This window comes from Podarcis liolepis (assembly GCF_965112155.1).
Source record: "Podarcis liolepis genome assembly, chromosome: 4".
NCBI lineage: Eukaryota > Metazoa > Chordata > Lepidosauria > Squamata > Lacertidae > Podarcis > Podarcis liolepis.
In genome coordinates, this window is record NC_139558.1 from 28,870,572 (window position 1) to 28,896,014 (window position 25,443).

General features: G+C 45.7%; 1 protein-coding gene and 1 long non-coding RNA gene across 2 annotated transcripts in view; one reads left to right on the top strand and one right to left on the bottom strand.

Annotated features, from left to right (window-relative positions):
* Positions 1-1,256: 1,256 nt before the first annotated feature.
* RASA3 (RAS p21 protein activator 3) overlaps positions 1,257-25,443 on the bottom strand; it is a 131,822-nt gene continuing 107,635 nt past the window's right edge. The window contains exons 15-24 of the mRNA XM_083501468.1: positions 23,969-24,075; positions 22,143-22,220; positions 20,634-20,711; positions 19,256-19,329; positions 16,549-16,655; positions 15,420-15,502; positions 14,126-14,334; positions 13,117-13,220; positions 4,640-4,823; positions 1,257-3,762 (exon numbers count right to left, since the gene is read on the bottom strand). Of these exons, the coding sequence (XP_083357594.1) occupies positions 3,687-3,762; positions 4,640-4,823; positions 13,117-13,220; positions 14,126-14,334; positions 15,420-15,502; positions 16,549-16,655; positions 19,256-19,329; positions 20,634-20,711; positions 22,143-22,220; positions 23,969-24,075 (1,100 nt within the window). The 3' untranslated portion in view covers positions 1,257-3,686. The remainder of the gene's footprint in view (positions 3,763-4,639; positions 4,824-13,116; positions 13,221-14,125; positions 14,335-15,419; positions 15,503-16,548; positions 16,656-19,255; positions 19,330-20,633; positions 20,712-22,142; positions 22,221-23,968; positions 24,076-25,443) is intronic.
* Positions 2,612-23,070, top strand: LOC310706206. The gene is made up of 4 exons (XR_014525745.1): positions 2,612-6,316; positions 12,848-12,972; positions 16,566-16,672; positions 22,322-23,070. It is a non-coding gene; the product is annotated as an uncharacterized lncRNA (long non-coding RNA).

Below are 25,443 nucleotides of genomic sequence, written 5' to 3' on the forward strand. Positions count from 1 at the left end.
AAAGCTGCAGTTTAGCAACATCTGGAAGACCACACTCTCCCCACCTGGCGCCATCTTTGGCTATTCCAGCTATCATCACTGATGACTTATTTTTATTTTATTTTTTTACAAAGTAACTTACATGGTCCTACTCCCACAGCTTTATAAAACCATTGCACGATCTTTAAGGATGCAAAAGCTGGTGTGAAAAGAGGATATTCCTGAAACTGGGCAATGTTAAGGGAAAGAACTTTTGAACTGAAAGGGTGGGAAGCGAAAAAGGATGCAGGTTTTCCATGGGAGGACAGGCAGAGAGGCAGGATCCAAGAGGATGCATCTGACACCAACAGCTTTTAGAATGCTAGATTTGCCCAAGCAATAGCTACTGACCAGGCTGGAAGAAGAGTTTGGATTTGATATCCCGCCTTTCACTCCCCTTCAGGAGTCTCAAAGCGGCTAACATTCTCCTTTCCCTTCCTCCCCCACAACAAACACTCTGTGAGGTGAGTGGGGCTGAGAGAATTCAGAGAAGTGTGACTGGCCCAAGGTCACCCAGCAGCTGCATGTGGAGGAGCGGGGAAGCGAACCCGGTTCCCCAGATTACAAGTCCACTGCTCTCAACCACCACACCACACTGGCTAGCTGCTCCCTGGCCTGGGGCCACCCATTCACACCTCCATCTCTGGTTTCCTCTTCACTCTCCAACATGGCTGCAATGGCCCAGCAACTCTGAGAGCCCAGTTTGTCAAACACACTGTAGTTCGCAGTGCCACCTGTCTGTGGCTGAGAAAACGACAGCATTATTTCTTTAAATCTATTTTTATATTGCCAAAATTTAATATGGATGCTTTTGTTTAGATACTGAAGGGAGTGGGAGAGATTATTAGGTAATAAAAGATACTACTCGTGGTAAGAAGAAAACACCATCTTTAATATTTTCATTTTTGTATCCAATATCACAGAAACAACGTCCCAGAACCAAAGTAGCCTCAAGTAAAAAATAAAGTAAAAACGTGCCTTCTAATCTCAGTATGCCAATTCAAACTGGCTCTCGCTGTTACCCAAAACAGTGCAAGTCCAACCCTAATTGCTTGCAAGGAAGTCCCACTGAATTCAATGGTGCTTAACTCCTACATAAAATAGATTAAAGCTCGCAGCCTTTCCAACCACAAATAACTTTTTTGCTGCTGTACCTTAGAAAAATGCGATAAGCATCAGCCTTTCCTTTCCAAAAAAGGCCTGGCACTATTTAGCGTATAACATATGCACACATACACTTTTCAGAAATAAAACACTTCTTTTAATTGGCAAATAGAACACACATTGCAGGTCATTAGTATTTAATTAAAAGACTATTAAGTTACAAATACACTTTTTTAAAAAACAAAAAAACAAGACTGGCATTCAAATGGCAGTTCACGGCACATATAGTACAGTTCTTTGTCCAGCCTTCCTGTTGGCAACCGATAAGATATCAGTTCTCATAGGCTTCTAATATACTCAAATGCTAAGAAGAATAAAATCTGTAACCACTAAAAAACAGAGGTTGTGTAAAAGTTCTCATTCCTTATTTTCATGGGATTTGAGCATTGTGGGGCTGGATTGCCGACATTTGTTTTCTATATTTCTTTTCTGCTTCAAGTGCCTGGCGAACATTACAGACTTACTATTATGCAGAAGTATGGAATCTTCTCATCAAGCTGAAAGCTCATTAATTATGGTCCAAAAATACGCCCACACCCCATAACTTCTGTTACATTACTTAGACTTTCATCAAAGCCCAGCATGCATTGAACCAGACTTTTAAGGAGGCTATGACATATAGCTAAACAGCAATATATTGTGTGTGCATATATCTATAGATAGATATACACTCACACAGACACACAGGGTTGGATCAACACTGTTCATTATACTTAGGTCCACTGAAATCCATGGGACTTCAGATAATCAAGATTATTTTTTCACACTGATTTCAATGAGACCTAAGAATGACTTTGTCTGAATCCCAGTCACTACATACATACATACATCACACACACATGCACACAAGTCATCTTCATTCCTCCTCTTTGACAACATTTACTTGTTTTTTTATGAGGTTCATAACTCAGTCCACTTCATCTACACGCATATTAACAAGATACACCTTTGTATCGATGCAATTTAAAACAAAACAAAAAATGAAACACATCTCTATTATTGAAACACTTTTGTAAAAAGTACAACTCTCGTCCCAAACAATTGAGTAGTGCTAGGAGAACATGAACTTCAGTTTCAAACATAATTCAGTCCAAAAAAAAAAGCCTTTACAACTTTTTTGTTATGGACTCTGTATGCCCTTCCCCCCAACACTCTTCTCCTGCAGAGTTAAGGCAGCACTATTTCCTAATTATAACAAGCTACTCTTAAGTTACAGCTCTGTCCATCTTCAGCCTGCTTTAAAAGGAATGTTTTCCTACGTGGATAATACTTCTTTGTAGGTTGTGCAAACCATGTGGTAGAGAAAATCAGAATGCAGGAGGCTAATTCCATCACATCCATTTCCCTATCTGAAATGCATTGGTATTTAGTTTGCAGCAATCAGATCTCTCTGGTAAAGTTATTATGAGAGAATACAGCAGTTCCTAGCTTTTTTTTTTCCTTTCAAAATTTCCCTGAGGAAGAACCTGCTGAGGTTCAAAAACAATTTAGGGCAAGACCATTTTCAACTATTGATTTTAACTCTGCTTTCTTCAGCATGTGCGCAGTTCATACAGGACACGCGTTCTTATCGCACATGACAAACTGCTCACGGTACAAGCACTTTTTTTCTACATGGAAATACTTTTGATATAGAAAAATTGCTGCATTGGAAATGGCCCTTAGGAACATGGAAACAAATAAGAGGCAGTAATTCAGAAAAGCAAACCAAACTTTCTAGGACCAGTCTTCCATGTATTCTTGTACTATTTACACTTTGAATTAATTTCCATTATTCTTAATGGCACCACTATATAGCAAAAATAGAAATCGACAGAATGCCTTGGTGGAAACGATTTTGTATCTCAAAAATATCAAAGAGTACCATTTAAATATTAGAATTTTACCTTAAAAAGCCAGCTCTTAACCAAATATTACACGGCTGATGTGAAGACCAAAATACCCTGCTTTTCAACCTGCTTGTGGGGAGACTGCACTAAAAACCAAAAAGAGCTAATCTCCGCTTAAGTTTTAAACATAGCCATAAAAAAGCAAGTGTTGCAAAGCCTTCGCTAATTGCTGTGTGGCATAGAAAAGAAAGTAGTCAGCAACCAAAAAATAAGAAATCTAAAAGAATGCTCTCAACCATGTACAGGACTGTGGAAGTTGTCAATATGAAATCCACACACCTTGATCATTGAACTGATCACTAGATTCCAAGAAACCAGAGCAACATTTTTTTAAAAAAAAGAAAAAACAGCTCAAACACAACACATACAATGAAAATTGCCTAGAAGGCAGAGTTCCTTCATCTGTTAGTTATCAGATGAATAAAGTGCATAGCAACTATTGTAACAGTTCTTGGAGAGAGACAGAGAGAGAGAAAACACTTAGCAAGCCTCAGCGAGCTCGATGTTTAGGTAGGTACATCCCGCTACTGGTTGGCTTCTCTTTGTTCATTTCATTCTTTTCCTTTCTCTCATTTCGACCCGTCAACAGCACCGCCTTGTAAATTCCTTCAGACTTCAAATGGAATGCGCTGAGATTTCCGACTGCTGCCTGATGTAGCTCTGGAAACTCTTGTCACCGATGGGGTGTTCCCTAGAGAAGGAGGAGAAAAGTGACAAAGGAGAAAACAGGGAGGTTTTGCTTCTGAAGCTGCAGGTCTGAAGAAGGCAGACCTGAAGCAAAACAACAAACCCCAAACAAACCTTTCACCCTGTAGGTCATGATACTTTGGCCTTCCAAATGTCACTGAACAACAGCTCCCATTGGCCACAGCAAGAATGGCCAATGGTCAGGGATGATGGGAGTTGTAGTCCAGCAACATCGGGAGGACCAGTTCCTCACACACGCTTTAGGAAAGAGATCTGGCCTGAGTGACAGCGTCGTGGGAACTCATGAAAGCGAACAAGAGACATCTTTGGTTTCCAGAATTACAGGCTGCAGTTCATTTTAGATGGTCGAGGGGCAGGGGGCTTGGGAAGCAACCAGATAATACTGCAGGTGGCATTTTGGCAGGACCAGGGAGCAAGGTGAGAACTGCAGGATACCCTGAGCCCGTGAATAATTTTACAGGAGGGTGCGCTACTGCATAGAAAATATCTGCAGGCAGGAAGTTGAGGACTTTTATATTTTGAGTAGGAAAGGGCAGTGGTGGATTGTGGGGCTGAATTGCCTAGCTTGGCACAGGAACATAGAAAGCTGCCTTGTACAAAGTCAAATCACTGCTCCATCTAGCTCTACACGGAGTGTTTAGCAACTCTTCAGGGTTTCAAGGATTTTCCAGCCCTCCCTGGAGAAGGAACCTGGGGGCTTCTGCAGGCGAAATGTGTGCTGTACCATTTGAACTGCAACTTTCTCCAAACTGAATGACTAGCCAGGTCTGGATGTAGAACACACCAAGCTACATCTCCTCTGAAAAAAGCTTTCTGTGCATTATTAAAGATCACACCCACCCAGAGCAACCCACACTTACTGGCTTCCATATTTTGTCTTCTTGAATTTATCCCTCTTGTACTGGGCATGTTCTTGCTCGAGGGTTTTAACATTATCTACAATCTGCTTTAGTGTCTTGTAGGTCTCCTGAGGGTCATCGATAACAAAGGTTGAATACTCTTCCTGCTCTGGTCCATCGTACACAGATTTACTGCCACAAGCCTCTGTTGAAAAAAGATGAAGAAAAATCCAGCTCTCATGAAGGTCAAACAGCATCACCAAAAAGCGGTAAGACACTCCCCCACCCCTCCCCAAAGCAAACTTAAAAAGAGCTCTGTGAGTTCAGCCCAAGGGCCCAGCAGGTCTTGGAACCTCGGTCAGCAGAGCATGAGACTCTTAATTTCAGGGTTGTGCAAAAGATTCCTGCATTGCTGGGGGCTGGAGTACATGACCCTTGTGGGCCCTTCCAACTCTGCAGTTATATATGATATGTCTACAGTGGGCAATCTGGGAGCTCGCAAATGGGGAATGAAGACAATAGCCTCCCACAATGTGTCCCCAGCACCTCATGTTTAAAGAGACACTTCTTCTGAACACCAAGGTTCCTTTTAGCTATCATGGTTTTCACAGCCATTGAAAGTCATATTTTCCATTAATTTGCCTAATCCGCGCAAGCTAATAGCTACAACTACAAATGTGACTATCTGGAATAGGGAATAATTGCAGCCAATCTTTCATTTATGATGGATTCAGGTGGAGAACTACCTTTGGGTTGAACACATTTCGGAAAAAGTCAGCAAACATACTGCTGAAATAATGTGTGTGTGTGTAAACCCAAATTATTCTCAAAACAGTCTCGGGTGCTGTCGACTTTTGCATGCGTGCGTGGGGAATGAAATGCTTCATCCTGTTATCTATTGCATTGGGATGCCTTCGCTTTTTGCCTTGCTCTTCACACTTATCTATGTTGGGTCAAAGTAAGGAATGAGTCCTCCTGCTCCTATCACAGGCCTGTTCTGAACACTTCCCTCCCATGCCTGCTGTTTGCATCAAGAAGTAAGCTCCCATTGGTGACAATGGGAGCTTTGCTGTCAGGGTAAAGGGCAGCCACAGTAGTGGGGGAACGATTTGGATTGGGACTATGGTGGGGTAAATGGCTAACACACAGACATCCCAGATGCTATAGTCCCAATCCTGACCCAGGGTCCTCAGTAAAGGGGGGGGGGAATCATGCAAAGGCCCGTCATATGATTAATTTGGTCCTAAGGAGCACACAAGTGCCTGAAGCAACAGTGGTTCTTCACTGGCGAAGTGCTTTTTGTATTCAAAGCAGGGAGCTAAGGGCAAATGGATGGCCAGCTCAGAGATGGAAAGAGAGGTCACAGGTTTGCAATTACATGGGGTCGGAGGAAGTTTAAATATATCTGGCACTATTGGCTTACATCCTACAAAGTTATATTTATATTTTAGCTTAAGATATCCTGCCTCTGTCCCTGTGCTGAAGCAGAACCTGAAGTTTGGCTAAACTGCTGTTCAAAAATAGCTTTCTAGAATGCCAAAAAACGCAGTGGTCATGTGATTCTTCTACCCTCCTTTTACATTCATTGAATACTCCGTCTGTTTGACACTCAGATTTCATTGATTAATGTGCAAAAAGAAGTCTATTGAGACCTAAAAGAATTAAGGAAAAATACAGGCATACTAGCAGATAAGAGAAGTGCTGTCAGGGGTTTAGGAGCAGAGGCAAGGGCAAGGGAGGAAACAGAGAGCGAAGGGGAGGAGGCAGAAGAAAAGATGAGTGATGACGACGACCCGAGATCTCCGAGTCTTTCCAGTGAATCAGAGGATTCACAGAAAGGAGCACCAGTGGCCAGGGCAAGGGGGGAGTCTAGGGGGGCACCCCAGGAAGATAGAGCCAGAGGGGACTCAGAGGAGAGCAGTTGGAAATCGGGACCAGCGTCACCGCCAGAGAGCAGGGAAGAGGAAGGGAGCCAGGGGGCAAGCACCGGCAGCTCACAACAGGAGGGAGGACACGAGTCAGGAGTGGCCACACCTCCATCGGGGAGCGAAGAGACGGTTAGACGGAAGGTGGAAGGTTGGGCGCGCGCGCCAAGTTCAAATGCACCGGAAGGCGGCGCAGGAGGCAGCCCGGAAAGGGAGCCAGGTCCTAAAGCCCGGCGCAAGGAGACAGGAGGGTCCGGGGGGTCAGCGTCAGAAGAATCCCGGAGGGAGGAGACCCCGGGGGGCAGAGGGACCCAGAGGAGAATAGTCAGGCGGAAAAGGTGGAGCAGGGCGAGGATATTAAGTTGGTGCGCAAGGGGCGGAGACTCAGACGGAGCTTCGCCGATCTAGCTACTAAACGTAGAGTTGCACGCAGCAGCTTGAGGATGGAAACTGTAACTCAATAAAGACTTTTACTTAATGATCGCTGGCTAGCGTGATCCTCTGTGAGCTAGGATCTTCAAGCAGCTCTGACAGTAAGCTCCGTCTCCAAATTGTGGGCATCTACAGCCTCGAGGAGGGGAGAGAAGCAGGTGCCTACCAGCGAGCTCACGAACGGCAGCCGACATGACGGCTGAGCAGCAGATAGCGGAACTCAGAGAAGCAGTGTCACAACTGAATGCAGCGGCTCTCGCATCCAGGAAGAGAGAGGAGGAGGCAGCTGCCGCCTGCAGGGATCTCCAGGTCAGGTTAGACGTGCTTACAAAGCAAGCGCAACTGACACCCAGGCAGGAGGGAATTGGGTTGGCGAGACGAACAGGCGGTCTGGTCTCTCACTTCGATGGGAACCTGCAACAGTATCCCAACTTTAGAGCAGACGTACTGTGCGCACTGCAACTGCTGAACAAAGACTTTAGAGATGAGCAAGAGAAAGTGGGATTCATCATGTCCCATTTGCATGGGGATGCTAAAGCATGGCTGCGCAATTTGTGGAGAGATAAGGATCCGGCGCTCCAAAATGCGGATGTCTTTATTAAAGCGATGGATGGGTGTTTTTTATCAAGCATTGACGTGGATCTTGCCCGGAAGGAGGTGCATGGACTAAGGCAAGGGAGGGCCAGCGTGAGGCAGTACCATGCCCGCTTTTTCGCTTTGGTCAGTGCCCTGGAATGGGACAGAGATTCGGCCCCTGTAAGAGACCTCTTTTGGGAGGGGTTGCACAGCTCGATTAAAGATGAAATCGCGAGGGGGGAGAGACCCCGGACCACCCAGGAGGTCGTTCAGAGGGCACTGGCAGTGGGGGTGCGGCTGGAAGAACGTCCGTGGAGCAGGGACGAAGGGCGTGGAGGGCGCGAACCAGCCAGGGGCTCCTCCTTCCTTCCCAGAGAAGCAGCGCGTGCGCAATCCACGCCTCCGCCAGGAGGAGGAGCGGAACCTATGGAGGTTGGAGGTGCAAGGGCTCAGTCAGCAACCAGAGCCCTAGCACCGGCAGCAGTGAAAGCGAGGCCTCCTAGAGGGAACAGGAAGTGTTACGTCTGTGAGGAGCCAGGGCATATGGTGAAAGAGTGTCCCCAGAGGCTCCACAAGCTCACTGCAGCCTCAGCAATGGTGACTGCAGCAACGCAGCAAGGAGGAAGAGGCCCTGGGGCCCAGCCAGACGTGTTAGTGACGCAGTCCCCAGAGATTTTACAGCCCGTGAACCCCCTCCCGCCCAAACCAGTAGTGAGGCTCACCGCATCTCTCCAGCTGCCCAATGGAATCACCATGGACGTGCCAATCACCATTGACTCAGGCAGCAATGCGGACTTTATAGGGCAGGACTTTGTCGACAAACACGCTATACAGTTGCTGCCGGCCACACTGCCCCTGCAGGTTGTCACGGTGGATGGCAGGGAGCTGCTCGGGGGGCAAGTGGTGAAGCAGACGCCACCAATGGTGATGCGACTTGGGAATCACAAAGAAATCATCAGCTTCAATGTCACTCAACTATCGGATACGCCCATTGTATTGGGAATGAGTTGGCTGGACAAGCACAGCCCAACGCTGGCTTGGTACCAGAGGCAGCTGACCTTCGGCTCTTCCTTTTGTGCTGAACACTGCATCGTGCCCCGGCAGGAAGGAGAGGAAGAGGAGTCACAGCTGCTGCTAGGCACGCTGCAAGCGATTCCCCACAAGTACGCAGAATTTTTGGAAGTTTTCTGCGAGAAGGAGGCAGACAGGCTACCCCCTCACAGACCATATGACTGCAAAATTGACCTGCTGCCGGGGGCGGCGCTGCCTAAAGGGAAACTGTATTCCATGTCAGAGGACGAACTGCAAGAACTCAAAGAGTTCATAGATCATAATTTGGAGCGCGGTTTCATCCGAGAGTCCAAGGCAGCGGGGGGCAGTCCTGTATTCTTTGTTAAAAAGCGGGACACGCCCCAAAAAAGACTGGTAGTGGACTATCGCATTTTGAACAATGGGACCAAGCCATCGGACTTCCCCATGCCCCGAATCGACGACCTCCTAGCGAAGGTGCGGAAGGGAAAAGTGTTCACCAAGTTAGACCTGCGAGGGGCGTACAACCTCATTCGCATGCGGGAAGGAGATGAGTGGAAGACAGCCATGTTCACGCCACTGGGTACCTACGAATATAGAGTTATGCCTTTTGGATTGCAAAATGGCTCTCACGTTTTTCAAGCTTTCATGCATCACGTGTTGGCGGGACTTCTCTACAAGACGTGCGTCTGTTTCTTAGATGACATCCTGATCTTTTCGGAATCGCAGCAGGAGCATGACGGACACGTCAAGGAAGTGCTGAGCAGGCTAAAGCAACATAGGCTCTACGCCAAGCTGGAGAAGTGCCAATTTGACGTGACGGAGGTGGATTTTCTGGGCTACAAGCTGTCTGACAGGGGGCTCGCCATGGACAGCGCCAAGGTTCGAGCGGTGTTGGATTGGAAGAGCCCACGCAACCGGAAGGAGGTCCAACGGTTTGTCGGCTTTGCGAACTTCTATCGCAAGTTTATCAAGGGCTTCGCTATGCAGACAGCGGCCATCACGGACACGCTTAGCTCCAAGAAAAAGAAGTTCATTTGGACAGAGCAGGCGGAGCAGTCCTTTCAGGCACTCAAGCGTCTCTTCGCGTCGGAAGAGCAGCTGCTTCATGTCAACCCCAGCAGGCCGATGAGGGTGGAGACAGACGCCTCGGACAGAGCCGTGGGGGCGGTCCTGCTGCAGAAGGACCCGCAGGGGGTGTGGCGACCGGGAGCGTTTTACTCCAGGAAGCTCAGCAAGTCCGAGCAGAACTACACCATCTGGGACAGGGAGTTGCTGGCCATTCATGCAGCGTTCAAAGCGTGGAGGCACTTCCTGATCGGCGCCAAGCACACGGTGCAGGTTTGCACGGACCACAAGAATCTAGAGCACTGGCGCACGGCACAGTTCCTAAACCAGAGGCAGATACGTTGGGCTGAGTTCTTTGCGAACTTCGACTTCCGCATAGAGTATGTCCCGGGGGACACTAACATCATGGCGGACGCTCTCTCCCGTAAGCCACAGTATCTGGAGGACGCAACGCCAGCGGCCGCCATGCACATCTTCGCACCAACAGTGTGGGCGTGCGCCGCGGCAACCGTGGACCTGGAGGCGGTGCGACGAGCGTTGCAGGATGACTCCTTCGCGCAAGCAAAGATGGCAGAGGTGCAAAGGGGCAAGGCAGCGGCCGACGGTTTCCAGCTAAGAGATGGATTGCTCATCCGTAAAGGGGCCATCTACGTGCCGGGAGACGACCTTCGCGCCAAGGTGCTGCAGCAGCTGCACGACGCGCCCACTGCCGGGCACTTTGGCAAGGAGAAGACGGTGGAATTAGTCGCCAGGGATTTCTGGTGGCCGGGAATGAGAGGGGAGGTCACAGACTACGTGGCGAGGTGTGACACCTGCCAGAGGGCCAAGCCAGTGCACAGACCGCCGGCCGGACTGTTGGAACCGCTGCAAACTCCGGTCGAACCTTGGGAAAGGGTGGCCCTGGACTTTGTCACGGATCTGCCCAGCTCGAGGGGCAAGACGGCAGTGCTGGTGGTGGTGGACCTGTTTTCCAAGATGGCACATTTCATTCCGTGTGCTAAGGTGGCCACGGCGGAGCAAACCGCCAAACTGTTCATAGACCACGTGTTCAAGGTTCACGGTCTGCCACGGTCTATTCTGTCCGACCGGGGGCGGCAGTTCATCTCGAATTTCTGGCAGAAGCTGATGGGCTTCCTGAACGTCAAGATCAACCTGGCGTCGGCGAGACACCCGCAGACCAACGGGCAAGCGGAGCGGGTCAATGCCATCATGCAGCAGTACCTGAGATGTTATGCAAATCAACAGCCTGCGACGTGGGTGGATTACCTGCCGCTTGCCGAGTTCGCCTACAACAACACGAAGCACGTGTCCACGGGGGTCACGCCGTTCTTCGCCAACAACGGGAGGCACCCCAGAACCTTCCCGGGACTGGAAAGAATGGGGGAGGGGGAGCCGCAGACAGCAGATGCGTTCGCGTCGGAGCTGCAGGAAGTCCACGATCAGCTGAGGCGTCACCTGGAGCTGGCCAAGCACGCATACAAGGTACAAGCGGACAAACACAGAAGGGTTGGCGAAGAGCTCCACGTGGGAGACTGGGTCTGGTTAGCAGCCCACGCAGTGCCGGCCAGGTCGTTGGCCAAGAAGAAACTAGGGCATAAACAACTGGGGCCCTACCAAGTCGAAGAGCAGGTCAACCCGGTAGCTTTCAGACTGGCACTTCCGGAGGGTTCCAGAATGCATCCGGTGTTCCACAGATCGGTGCTCACTCCCTACAAGGCACCGCACAGGTTCCAGGAACCCGGAACGGCGCCGAGTCCGGTCAGAGACAGAACAGGGCACGCGGGAGTGGCACAGAAGGAGCGCATCAACGAAGTCACGGAGATTTTGGACTCCAGATGGGGGGAAGAGGGGGTAGAATACTTTCTCGCCAAGGAGGGCACCCCGGCCAGTGCGAACAGCTGGGTGCCGGGCTACGCCTTGGACGAACCTCTGCTCAAAGACGAGTTTCATGCCCTCTTCCCACATAGACCAATGCCAGCAGACTTTTTCGACGACTGGCTTTTCACGCCCACGCTTTCGGCCAGCACGTTCCGGGGGTTCGACTCGGACGAGGACCCGACACGAGACGTCCGTTCCCTGGAGGGGTCACCCTCGGGATCTGCCTCAGAACCCTCGTATTGGTGGGACGATAGACCAGAGGAGCAGTTCCGCAGAAAGTGGCTGGAATGCCCAGGACGAGCAACGCCGCCAGGAGGAAGTGAGGGAGAGACGGACATGGATGTTTTCGGGGACGACCCTGGTTTCGAGCACGGCGGCACAGAGATGGAAGCGGAGGTGACCGTCGTCGACGAGAGCAGGGAGGAAGACCCGGGAGACTTCAGATGGAGGCCCGCCACGGGAAGCGAACGATATCCGACGTTCGTCCCTTTGACACAGCAGCACCCAGCTCCAGCACCGGAAGGAGGGGAGGGGGGAATGGGGGGCTTCGAGGGGGGGATGGATGTCAGGGGTTTAGGAGCAGAGGCAAGGGCAAGGGAGGAAACAGAGAGCGAAGGGGAGGAGGCAGAAGAAAAGATGAGTGATGACGACGACCCGAGATCTCCGAGTCTTTCCAGTGAATCAGAGGATTCACAGAAAGGAGCACCAGTGGCCAGGGCAAGGGGGGAGTCTAGGGGGGCACCCCAGGAAGATAGAGCCAGAGGGGACTCAGAGGAGAGCAGTTGGAAATCGGGACCAGCGTCACCGCCAGAGAGCAGGGAAGAGGAAGGGAGCCAGGGGGCAAGCGCCGGCAGCTCACAACAGGAGGGAGGACACGAGTCAGGAGTGGCCACACCTCCATCGGGGAGCGAAGAGACGGTTAGACGGAAGGTGGAAGGTTGGGCGCGCGCGCCAAGTTCAAATGCACCGGAAGGCGGCGCAGGAGGCAGCCCGGAAAGGGAGCCAGGTCCTAAAGCCCGGCGCAAGGAGACAGGAGGGTCCGGGGGGTCAGCGTCAGAAGAATCCCGGAGGGAGGAGACCCCGGGGGGCAGAGGGACCCAGAGGAGAATAGTCAGGCGGAAAAGGTGGAGCAGGGCGAGGATATTAAGTTGGTGCGCAAGGGGCGGAGACTCAGACGGAGCTTCGCCGATCTAGCTACTAAACGTAGAGTTGCACGCAGCAGCTTGAGGATGGAAACTGTAACTCAATAAAGACTTTTACTTAATGATCGCTGGCTAGCGTGATCCTCTGTGAGCTAGGATCTTCAAGCAGCTCTGACAAGTGCGTACTACAAAAATCTATTAGCTGCTTCTTTTCTTTATTTTTATGTTATTAAAATGCAGAACCAAGCATACAACAAAATAATCACAGAAAACAGGTGTGAAATATTAAAGTAGACACCAAAAGGTATCATTTGCTATTCTGAACAAACTACCTGGAGTATATAGTTTAACAGTCGTAGGATTTTGTAAATAAATAACATTCTTTAAAATATAATTTTAATTTAAAATGACATGTACAGACAAAGGAATGATTCATTTGTATACCCACCTTGCATTTTCTCCAGTTTAACCATATACAAATTGAAAAGGGAATAGATGCGTTCAGTTTCTCTGTCTCCATCTATGTCTAATTGGATATTTGCTGGGAGGCCCCTGCAGAATAATTTAGAATAACACTTTAAGAATCATATGTTAAGAAACTGAGGGTTTCTACTTTTCCATTATGGTTTAAAAGGGCACCTGATTAACAGAACAGCAAGATTTCAAAATGGTACACTATGAGATAACAGAAGTATAATCAATTTTAAAGAGAAGGGGCGATATCTAATGTTAATCGTTTGTGGGGCAGACCTACCAAAATCAATGGCTTATTTCAGTGGGTCTGCTCTTGAGTACGGCTAATGTTGGATATTAAAGTTAAAAGTTATAATTCAGTTGGAGAGGCATTCCAAAACTGAACCATAATATTGTGGGGTATTCCTATTGCCAGAATCTTATTAAAATAACATATCATTTGCAACCAGCCAGAAGGTGGCTTAATGTCTAGAAGTATTTTCATGTCTTTTTAGCTCAGCTTGTGAATCATTAGTAACGAGAGCTTAATTAACAGATGGATTAATTGGTTAAATCTGCATAAATGTGAATATGAATAATCTAGCTTTGCAAGACCCAATGATCAGCTGATTGTTGGTGCTTTGCCTGCAGGTTTTGTTTTGGTTACGTGGGTTTGATGTCAGGTGGCTGACAAATCCACTCCAGCACCCTTGCACTAAACCATGGTTTAGCATTCCGTCCCATTGCGGCTACTTGTCTTGTACTAAGAGCCCAGCAGCACATTTTCATTCTTATTCCTATATTGCTTAGCTACAGAGATTTGTAAGTGGTGTAAACAGGGCTGAGAAAACAAGTGATTGCATTGGACGCTGACATAGATTCAGCTTCCTACCACTTAGAATCAGCTCTCTCACTCTTTCAGACGTCTGCAGGATACGCATTTCATCACCAAGTTGCTTCAAAGCCAAATTTAGAACAGGAAATATATCCTAGAAAGTCCTTACCCAGTGCAGGGAGTACAGCCAGGGGTATTATCTGCTGTTGCTTTGCAGCACAGCCAGTGCCCATTAAGGTATGCAGAGGGGTGGTAGACAGCGAGGCGTTTCTTGTTACACTGGCTAACTTTGGTGAGGATATCAATCCAGTCCTTAGCTTCAACACAATTATTTGCCTGGATATACAGAACTCTTTCGGGCTGAATTACTTGGAACATCTGAAAGGCAGACAGAAGAACAACCAATGACCAACAAGAAAGTCCGCTTAAATTCTTATCTTTTACAGAAAGAAACCTGAAAGGGGGACCCTATTTTAGCCAGTATGGGGTAAAAGAGTTAAGAACGTAAGCCAAGGAAATCCTTGCCCAGAGATGAAGCTTGATAGGTAGCTTTAGGCCCATCAACCTAACACAGGTTTGTTGCAATGATAAAAATGCCTGATGTTTTACAACTGTTTAAAAGAACAAGCCGACACAGCTCGCAGAAAGTCACAGTTCAGTATGCCCAGTTTCTTCTCATTTAATTACAAGCAGTTTAGGATTTAAAATGCTTGTTTATTTAAACAAATCCCACCATTGTACCATAGAAAACAAATTGGCTACACGATTTTAAAAAACAAAACACACATGAAACCCAACGTTGAAAACAATATAATCTAAAAACAGTGGTAGTATAATGTAATTCATAAATCAAGCTTTTGCAGAGAAAGAGCTACTATTCTGGTTGCTTAGTGCTCTCGCTCTATAGAAATGTAAAAAAATGTATACCCCAGCCACCCTATAAAAATATACAAAAAATGCACAAGTGTAAACATGAAACTCATAATTTATGCTTCCAGATAAAAGTGGCGCTTTTATATTGGTTGTGAATTCACACACAAACTTTCGTCTCTGCACTCTCATGAAATAACCAGAGGGATTTGTTGCATTTATACTCTGCACCTCCTCTGACTTGTATTGCGCAATGCATGCTCTCCAAGACTAAATGATGGCATTTCACCCCCATATATGTAAGACAGGGCAATTTCAAAAACACCACAATTACATAAAGTAATTACATCATAAACTTAGTTATTACAGAAGAGACCAACTATAAGCAAGCCAAGGTTTGTAACAATTTCATCCGAATAGGCTGTATTTTGGGATATCGTTGCTAGAGCGGGAGCAGAGGCGTTCTTGCTGTGGTCTTGTGATTCCTGACATGGTTGTGTTTGAAACACCTGTTCCCTACAAGAACTGACATAAGCTGACGTTAATAAAGACATGGTTCTTAAAAACAGAAAGGGGGGGGGGGAATAGCTTACATTTTTCATTTTGAAGGACTCCTCCTCCAATTTTTCTACTGCCAGAATGTTTTCAATTGGAATGTTGCACAGTGGATGGTCACCTGCAGTAGGCAAATGCAGAAAAACAGGATCAGAGAACTGTAGGGTTGGAAGGGACCCCGAGGGTCATCTAGTCCAACCCCCCACAGTGCAGGAATCTCAAGTATCCATGGCAGATGGCCATCCAACCTCTGCTTTAAAGGAAACACTTGGTATTGGGGGGGGGACACATTGCCTCGGGCTAAGGCTTCCGCAGCATCCTTTCTGTAGTAACTGTACTGCACGTCTGAGGCCAAGCACTGCTACTCAGAGACCCCTGGCTTCCCCCACGCTTGCCAAAACAGCCCACAACCAAGGGCAAAGGATGGCAGAGGACACACACCAGCCCTTTGCTAGGAACTGGTGCCTGATCGTAATGAGCAGAGGCCAACTGTAGCACTCTACCTGAACAGCCACCCTCCTCTCCCCCAGATTGTGCTCTTATCCATAAAAAACACTGATTTTATGACCGCCACAGGAACTAGATAGAAATGCAGCGAGTAAATAAAAGCTCAGCTTTTAAAGGAGAATGCTTAAAAAACACACCCTCAAACGATTTTAAAATGCATTGAAATGAGTCCTTATTCCTTTGTACCATAGAGAAGAGAGTACATCACAGCAGCATACCAGCACTGCATTTTGCATCATTATAAACATTTAAATTGGGACGCGGGTGGCGCTGTGGGTTAAACCACAGAGCCTAGGACTTGCCGATCAGAAGGTCGGCAGTTTGAATCCCTGCGACGGGGTGAGCTCCCATTGCTCGGTCCCTGCTCCTGCCAACCTAGCAGTTCGAAAGCACGTCAAAGTGCAAGTAGATAAATAGGTACCGCTCCGGCGGGAAGGTAAACGGCGTTTCTGTGCGCTGCTCTGGTTTGCCAGAAGCGGCTTAGTCATCCTGGCCACATGACCCGGAAGCTGTACGCCGGCTCCCTTGGCCAATAAAGTGAGATGAGCGCCGCAATCCCAGAGTCGGTCACGACTGGACCTAATGGTCAGGGGTCCCTTTACCTTTGCTTAAACATTTAAATTAGCTAAGCGTTAATGAAAATGGCAGCATCTTTAATACCTTTGCTTTTCTGATAGGTAAATTCATGGTTGGTAAGTCGAAACCACCTCTTCTTGAAGTTCTTCATACCAAATCGTTTCCTACCTTGCGCCCTCTTGATCATGAACCTATTGCAAAGGAGAAGGTGACAGAATTATATTTTTATTTATTGAATTTATATCTATATTCCCTGGTAGTAAACAAGAGACTGTACCCTCAGAGACAAGGGGACACTGTGACGTATGCCACAATGAGGATGCACTGAATGGAATAGGCTTAACCAATAGGTGCTAAGTCCAGTTTTAGGAAGGTTCCAGGTATCACTTAGTAGATCAATTTAGCAAGTCACTCCTCTTACATAAATAAACAACATCATATTGCTTGCAGGGGGTTGCATGTTTGAAAACATCCACGTTTCAAACCAGTACTTTACATGGGCAATTAAGAAAGTTGCATGGAAATTTTATGGAAGAAGTGATTGCCTGCAGACATTCTGCAGTGATAGAACTGCATGTACATTGTAGAGTAAAATGTGTTCTTGTTTAAACTTTCAAATATTCTCTACCCTGCTTTTCTCTTTGATTCGTTTTGAAAGACAGGCCCAGTTGCTAAAAGTAATGGCTATGTCAGCATACTCGTAATACAGAACATGTAGAATTTTGTTAACCTCTATACTAGGCAGAAGGGCATCTCTTGTAAATAAACACCAAGTCACTTGTTGCACAGGTAGTTTTTATCTGGTAAGTTAGAAAGCAAGAGTGGCTGTTGAAAGGAAAGAAGAAACCAACCCAACCATTTTGCAGTGCACTCAATGTTGCGAAAGCAAAGAGCATACTTTTGACTACATTCTAACTTCTGAATTAAAAGTAAAAGTACTCTAGCTATGAGTAATCAACTTACGAGTGTAAGGGATCATGAAAATATGAATCTAGGATGGTGGGGGATCATACTAGATATTGAATTATTGTAATCTCAAACCATTTCGTAACCAGTCTGAAAGGTAATTTAACTTGGGCACATAACAGTTCAAGATAAAACACAGTTTTAAGAAATCATGAAAACCACTTTGATTGTTCTTGTACAGAAACGTAAATAAAAATAAGAAACTAATAATAAGAAGCTTTTTTAAAAAAACAGGGGCGGGGAGAAGAAAGAAATGTCAAAATGTTTCAGGTAAACTCAGGTAAACCAGCAAGAAAAAATCCTTATCAAAGCTTCCAGCTCAGGATGGACTAAACTACCAAAACTCAGGTAAAACCCAAACATACAAAAACATTTCCAGACAATCCTTGAGGTAATAATGAAAGGCAATCTTGACAAGTCCCGCCTACATTGTAGTGTCATATGGACTTGATACCCAAATACAGTGGTCCTGAAGATGACAGCAGCAGATTCTGATGGGAAGTAGCAAAGAGGGGCCCTATCACAGCTAAGTCAGACTGAAGAACCTCAGCAAAGCCCCGCTGCTCCTCTGGCTCATGAGGAGACCCCTCTCCAAAGGCCGTACATGATTCCCCTTTGGGCTCGGGGGGGGGGGCGTCTCCTTGTGAGCTGGAGAAGAAGAGTTTGGATTTGATATCCCGCCTTTCACTCCCCTTCAGGAGTCTCAAAGCGGCTAACATTCTCCTTTCCCTTCCTCCCCCACAACAAACACTCTGTGGGGTGAGTGGGGCTGAGAGACTTCAAAGAAGTGTGACTGGCCCAAGGTCACCCAGCAGCTGCATGTGGAGGAGCGGGGAAGCGAACCCGGTTCCCCAGATTACGAGACTACCGCTCTCAACCACTACACCACACTGACAGGGCTTTGCTGAAGCTGGTCAGGTCTCTCCCCCCCCCCCCCCACTTCCGGGGGCCAACTGAGAGATGCTGGAATGCCGTTCCGGAGCGTTCCAAATGAAAAACCGCCCTGATTCTAATGGATTTTTAAGAATGAATGCTAAATGTCCTTTGGTGAAGCACCTTCCTGTGTGTTCAGAAGGTACTGATGCAGCATAGAGAAGAAAAACATCCCCATCTGATTTTTCAGTCACCCTGCATGGATATCCAAATTTCTCCCACCCCACTCCACCCCACCCCAGTTGAATACGCTCTCTTGATATTGCCATTGACAGGTAGCTGTGGCTAACTACCAACTGCCTTCACCATCTTACCTGCATGAACTATTATCATCAACTTTCTTTACTGTTAGTTTAAGAGTCCTTAACACAGCAGGCCAAGCAAGGAGAGATAGAAAAAAATCAGACAGAAGCAAAAGAAAGATGTAGAAATTTCACATTTAAGAGTTAGGAGGGGACGATTATGAAAATCACACAAACATATTTTTAAAAAAGCAAAAGGAAGGTGAGCACAAATAACTAAAAGACAAAAATTAACTTTTAAGGGGCAAACAAGATGCAGGAACATTATGCAAATTATGTTCAGAAATAGGCAGCTTTCTATCATGTACACTTTTTCAGCTTTTAGGTAACTCAGAAAATATTTCTGGTGAAAACAAATTTGCTTGTATTTTCGGTTATTATCATATCCTCTAAGGTTCTTCCATCCCTAACAATTTGGTAGCATCTCCAATTTTGACAATATGAAATTTCCCTTTGCTTAATGAATATATACTAGAGACAGCACTACCAAAAAAAAGGAACTATGTTCCACTCCAAGCAGGTGCTGAACTATTTACTAATTGAATTTGCTCCAGGTTTTGTTTTGTTTTTAAAGCCTGATGCATACTCACCCTTCTTTAAGTAGTATCGCCTGCTCTATACTTTTGTGGTCTCTTCTTCCAGAGGATGAAATTAAATCTAAGAACTTGGGTGAGAAAATATATATATGAAATAAGGATTTCGTACTGATACCAGTTGGCAGAGCTGATAAAAAAAAAGCACAAATGGAAATGCCTGAATTTCACAAGGTTAATTATTTGGCATTTAATGAGAAGAAAAAGAATGTTTGAAAAGCTTTATAAGCTTTTGTTTAAAAGCTTTATATGCCAGCAAATCAAAGATCCATGTCCAAATTAAATGTGATTAGAGCCTTATGCTGAATCATATTGTAGGCCTTCACATTGGATATATAACTCAGCCCTTCGGCTCTGCCAACATTTACAGAAACAGATATGTGTACACACAGATGTAACTCTCCTCTTCCCCTGACCTCACACTGATATCTCCTTCAGACATTCTCATAGGTCATAGCAAGCTGCTTTGCTGGTCCTCCTAACTCAATATTGTCTTCTCTATAGCACGCCTCCCACAGTTGTTTGGTGGGCTGAGGGGGGTGTGATTGCTAGCATGGGACGAGAGGTGGTAGCGGCAGCTGGGTAACCTCAGGAAGGTCTGCAACGGTGTTGTGCAGCCTGCATGTTACCCATAGGTGATCTAAAGGCTTGATGCCTGAATGAGTTGCTGATGAAGGGGAGATACATACCCTTATATCATGGGTAGGATGCAGGATTTTTGTTGTGCTCACCTTAGTCTCTAGGTCACCAAATGGTGTCTGTATCTACAAATCATCTCTCTGGTTGTCTGCACTCTGCAACCTTCCCAGGTGCCTGCACTTCAAAGTCGTCGTGAAGTAACTCCTCCCATGTTTTGTTTTGTTTTTCAAAAAAATATTGGAAAGTGAGGGCAGCTAAGGAGGCTGCAGATTGCTGGAGAAATGTTAACTGGAAAGAAAAACACCCATACCACCCTTGGCCACCTTGCAATGGCAAGTGAAACTCAAAACCCCACACTCACCAGCAATCTAAAGAAATTCTATAACACTCTGAAAAGACATAAAAAGGAAGCTTTTTTCACGCCTGCAGAAAACGTTTCAGAAACTAGAGGGCAGATTTTGGTATGGCACTAATAATTACGCCACAACATGTTTTCCATATAGCTTGCTGAAACCCTTAAGAGGCCTATGGATGGAGGCAAAACCTCAAATCTGTGTCCTAAAGCACAATCATAGACATACTTCTCATGTTTTTCAACCTCTTCTCTTTCAGCATGCTTAATTTTCATTTTTAGCTGATTCTTCAGGATATAGATATGCAACTAATTAAATATTTATTCAACTGGCTAATGTTATTAAGCCTACAAAGTATGCAAGAGTTTGTTGATAATACTTACATTTTTGACTGCATCTGCATATTTCTGCTCATTAAAGTAGTCATAAAATGTTGCCATATATGATTCCTTGAAACTGGCCTGAAATACAAACCACCACCAGGTTTTTATCTTGAAATATGACAATTTACACAGAAGTTCAAAACGCCAAAGTCAGCAAAAGGCTTAAGACTGATTCATTCATAGACATACAGCCATACCTCGGGTTAAAGTCGCTTTGGGTTAAATCTTACAGGTTGCGTCCCATGGCGACCCGGAAGTAATGGAACGGGTTACTTCTGGGTTTCGCCACATGCGCAGATGCTCAGAATGACGTCATGCGCATGCGCAGACACGGGTTGCATTCTGATCATGATGCGAACTGGGCTCCGGAACGGATCCCACTCGCATCCAGAGGTACCACTGTATGTCCTTTTTCCTTGTAGCATAGACTTTTTGGGGAAGGCAGAGGTATCGGTGCACATGCCAAGCTCACAAATCAAGACATTTCCTTTTAAATTTTGGATATAATTCAAACTCAGATTAGCCAAACTCACAAACAATTCACATGAACTCTGTATGTGCACTTGTACTTATATGAGACTCACTGTATGAACTCAGTTTGTACTCATTTTAAGAACACTCTCAGTGTGGCATCACCTCCACTCTGAAACTGCCTATTAGCATCAGGCAGGTCCGTTCGCTGTGCTGTTTTCAGAGCCTGCTTAGAACATTTTCATTTGGGCAAGCCTATCCCGATATGTAGAATGCTGGTAGGTTTTCCAAACTAATTTTGCTTCCTGTTGACTTTAATTATCATAGATTGTTGTTATATAACTGTTTTTAACAGTCTTTTATTGATAATTTGAATGTTTTAATTTTTAGGGTTTTTTGCAGTTTTTATTACAATCATGGGGTATATAAGTATTGAAAATAAACAAATGTAGGCAGGGACCACTTTTTTCTGGTCTGGGTTGCCGTTTTCTCTTGCCAAATGCCATTGTTGTTTTTTGGAAGGCTTCACCACAAACGAGTGTACCAACTCCTTACATGATGTGTATAGTAGAAGCAAACTTCAACGGCAAGAAAAAATGTGACTGGCCGTGTTGAGCGGTCACATGAAGCAGTTCTCAGAAGTTTCTTTTCACCAGCCCAGGGAACTGTTAGATCACAGATCATGCTCCTTGAATACCTGAACACATAGCCTAGTGTATTTCCCTCCTTGGTCTAGGAACATTAGAGCTCATATTCATGTGACAACCAACTAAAGAGGGAAGGCTGGATGATGGGGATACAGGAGGTGGAATTGGCATTCCCTAGAAGTGCCTGGCACATTGCCCAAACATGTGCAGAGAGGAGAGGACATAGGTTTGTATCATTCCCTTTTGAGGATGCGTCTCCACAAGGATGCTGTGCCCTCACAGAGAAGGGCTGTGCTCCATCATCATAATCAATTGAACACACATTTAAAAGGTGGGTGGGAATGCCCAAGAACCCAGAAAAGGGAGGGGGGAAAGAATGCAAAATTCTTACAGACTTAGATTTCGATAAGCTGCCTAATGTTTGTATGGTCTTGGAAATGAGCGTCAGAGTTCTTGAGGTTTGTGGATCCTGAAAAGGAAAAGGAGAAAACCATTGTATTATAGTTAAAGAGCGCAGGAGACCACAAACGCTGCGCCACACTTCCATGCTTGTTTCTATTTTACACATAGAATAAAGCACTCCCCTGCCCTGGAGCACAAGAGAGGCGAAGCTGGAAGAGACAGGAAGGGCTGAGGTTTAACCTCTTGCAAGTGGCAAGGTCCTCCAGCCTCCTCACCTAATTTGCAAGTGCATGCTGAATACTTTGGATAAATTCCTGATCTCTCTGTGGGAATTCTAAGGGTTCCTCCACTCCTTCAGAACCTCTTATTTATTCATTTCAAAAGCACTTTCTGAAGGAACAAACAAGGAAATGAAATTATTAGGCTCTCAACCGAAGCCTTAAGGGGCTTTAAACATAGCAAAAGATCTACTTACTATGTTTTTATTTCATATAGGTAGGTATTAAAACTCATTTTAGAAGCTGTTTGGGAGCTCATAGAAACATAAACCTATAGGTGGGGTTCACCTATAACCAGCGTAAAGCAGTTTCCAGCCCACCACCGGAAGGGTCGGCTCAGCCTGGTTTCACGTAAAGGCAATTCTTATCTAGCAAGATCTCTTTGATTTATTGTGAGAGCAGAACTGGTCTAGCAGCATGTCACAAGTATGATTTCCAGTGCAGTTATTACTCGTTTAAAAAAGGAAAAAGGAATAATTGTCATTTTCTTAGGAATGGTAGCATTCTACAGCATCTTCAAAAACAGAGGGATGATTCTGATAGGGCCCTAGGAGTCTTGGACCACAGAACAGTCTTTGATTTAGCAGAGGCATCCGCTAATGGAAGGGGAGGTGGTGGGAGTTTTAACTGCTTTACCAACTTCCCTTTAAAAAAAAATAATATTTTTTATTAACCGGCCAATCACATCAAATCAAATCACATCACATAAATTCCGAATTACAAAGCCGAATTTTAAATTTTGTTGAGGGAACCCATATTTCAAGATCCGAAGGGGGATTCTGATCTTCTTATGGTGGGGGACTGCCCTTGCCTGCTGTGCCCTATACCACCCCCAAATTTGTGGGGCACAATGCCCTCCTGTGGGATTTCGGCACTCCTGGACGCCGTCTCTTATCTGCGCCACTAGCTGCAAGAACTGGGGGGGTAGGGAGGCTATTTACTCCCATCACAGCCTCCAATTTACCTCATGTGGGTCGGAGAGATGTTATTGTCAGCCATCTTCTGATGCGCCCCTAGTGGTCCCCGCTTTACCAACTTCCCAAACTAAAGAGTTCCCTAACCCTCTGGAGATGATTTTCAGGGGCTGCAAAAATCTCCCCTCCTCCTCTTCTGTTCCAAAGAATGGAAGGACTCCTCCTATTTGAGGAACGGTATCACTGGATGCAACCCAGCGTTCTTATAATGCTCTGTGCCATCCACTAACTTGATGTTTCATAGTTCAGAGCTACAGCTATGGAAACAAATCATACATTGTGAGATTGGCCATTAATGCTCTTGAACTATTGCAAGGAGGAGTTTCAAAGAGACAGAATCTTCCTTGCAACTGGTTGAGATTTTAAGGCCCTGCAGTCAAATCTTCTTGTCTCTGTGCGCCTTGTAACATGTCCAAAATGAAAAGGATTCATCGGTTGTGTATACATAACCAGGCACAACTTTTTATCCTTATTTACTCAAGAGGCAGACTGAAGAAAAACTGCCAACAGTGGAAAGTAAGGCACAGGGCTTCCAGCAGAGGACGGCAAGATGCAACACTCACCGGGTGATGAGGTGTAAGATGAAAGAGATTTGGAGAAAGAATCGCAGGTGCAAAGAATCTCAGAAAAATGAAGCTGCTTACTGCTGTATACCTAACATCTGGATCATCTGCAATTTTAAAAACAGAACACAAACCCATTACAATTCCATGCTTAAAAAGCTTTAGATAAAGTCACAAAGAGTGAGTAAAGACGCCTGGGTGCCAGGATTACACCCGACATCTCTACCATCTGGAGGTGTATGCCAGGTGATCCTTGGATCTTGACTGTCCCCCTCCCTAATTTTTATTAAATTTCCTGTTTTACATTTTAGAATATTCATTTAAACAACTTTAAAATATCAATGACTTCCCACCTTCTCTTTCCATGGTTCATTTGGCATAGCACAAATCCCTGCATATTTTACATAAACTATTCAGTATTCCATTACATTCATCAAAACTTATTTACACTGTTGAATTTATCTTAACGGTTCCAACGTTTTCAAGTATACACAATTTCCCCCCATATAATCAATAAACATTTTCCAATCTTCTTTAAACGTATGTTGTTCTTGTTCTCTTATTCTATATGTTAGGTCTGCAAGCTGCGCATATTCCATCAGTTTACGTTTCCATTCTTCTTTAGTTGGGACCTCAATCGTTTTCCATTTTTGGGCTAACAGAACACAAATACAGTGGTACCTCAGGGTTGCAGACGCTTCAGGTTACAGACGCTTCAGGCTACAGACTCTGTTAACCCAGAAATAGTACCTCAGGTTAATAACTTTGCTTCAGGACGAGAACAGAAATTGTGCGGTGGCAGTGGGAGGCCCCATTAGCTAAGGTGGTACCTCAGGTTAAGAACAGTTTCAGGTTAAGAATGGACCTCCAGAACGAATTAAGTTCTTAACCCAAGGTACCACTGTAACCTTTTTTGATACATGGGAAGGATCCTGACTGTTTTCACACACTAGCAACACATCCTATAGAATTCTATCCATTACGTTTTATCTGCACAAACTGAATGAATTTCAGGAACCAAAAAGCCGTTTTGAAAAATACTACGCTTGAGGCGTCTAGTCCCCAAATGGCAACTAGGCATTCTGTTTTGGCTACTGTAACCCTAGTTTAAGGAGCCATTTGGCACCTAGCTTATTTATCTTAGTTTTTAACACCGGTCAAGCAACATGTTACGTTTAATGTGTTGCATTCAGGCTCTTGTTTTTCCGTACAGTGGTACCTCGGGTTAAGAACTTAATTCGTTCTGGAGGTCCAGTCTTAACCTAAAATTGTTCTTAACCCGAGGTACCACTTTAGCTAATGGGGCCTCCCACTGCTGCTGTGCCATGATTTCTTTTCTCATCCTGAAGCAAAGTTCTTAACCTGAGGTACTATTTCTGGGTCTGTAACCTGAAGCGTCTGTAACCTGAAGCATCTGTAACCCGAGGTACCACTATAATTACATACAGGCTTGGAGAGGGGGGTGATTGTTACTG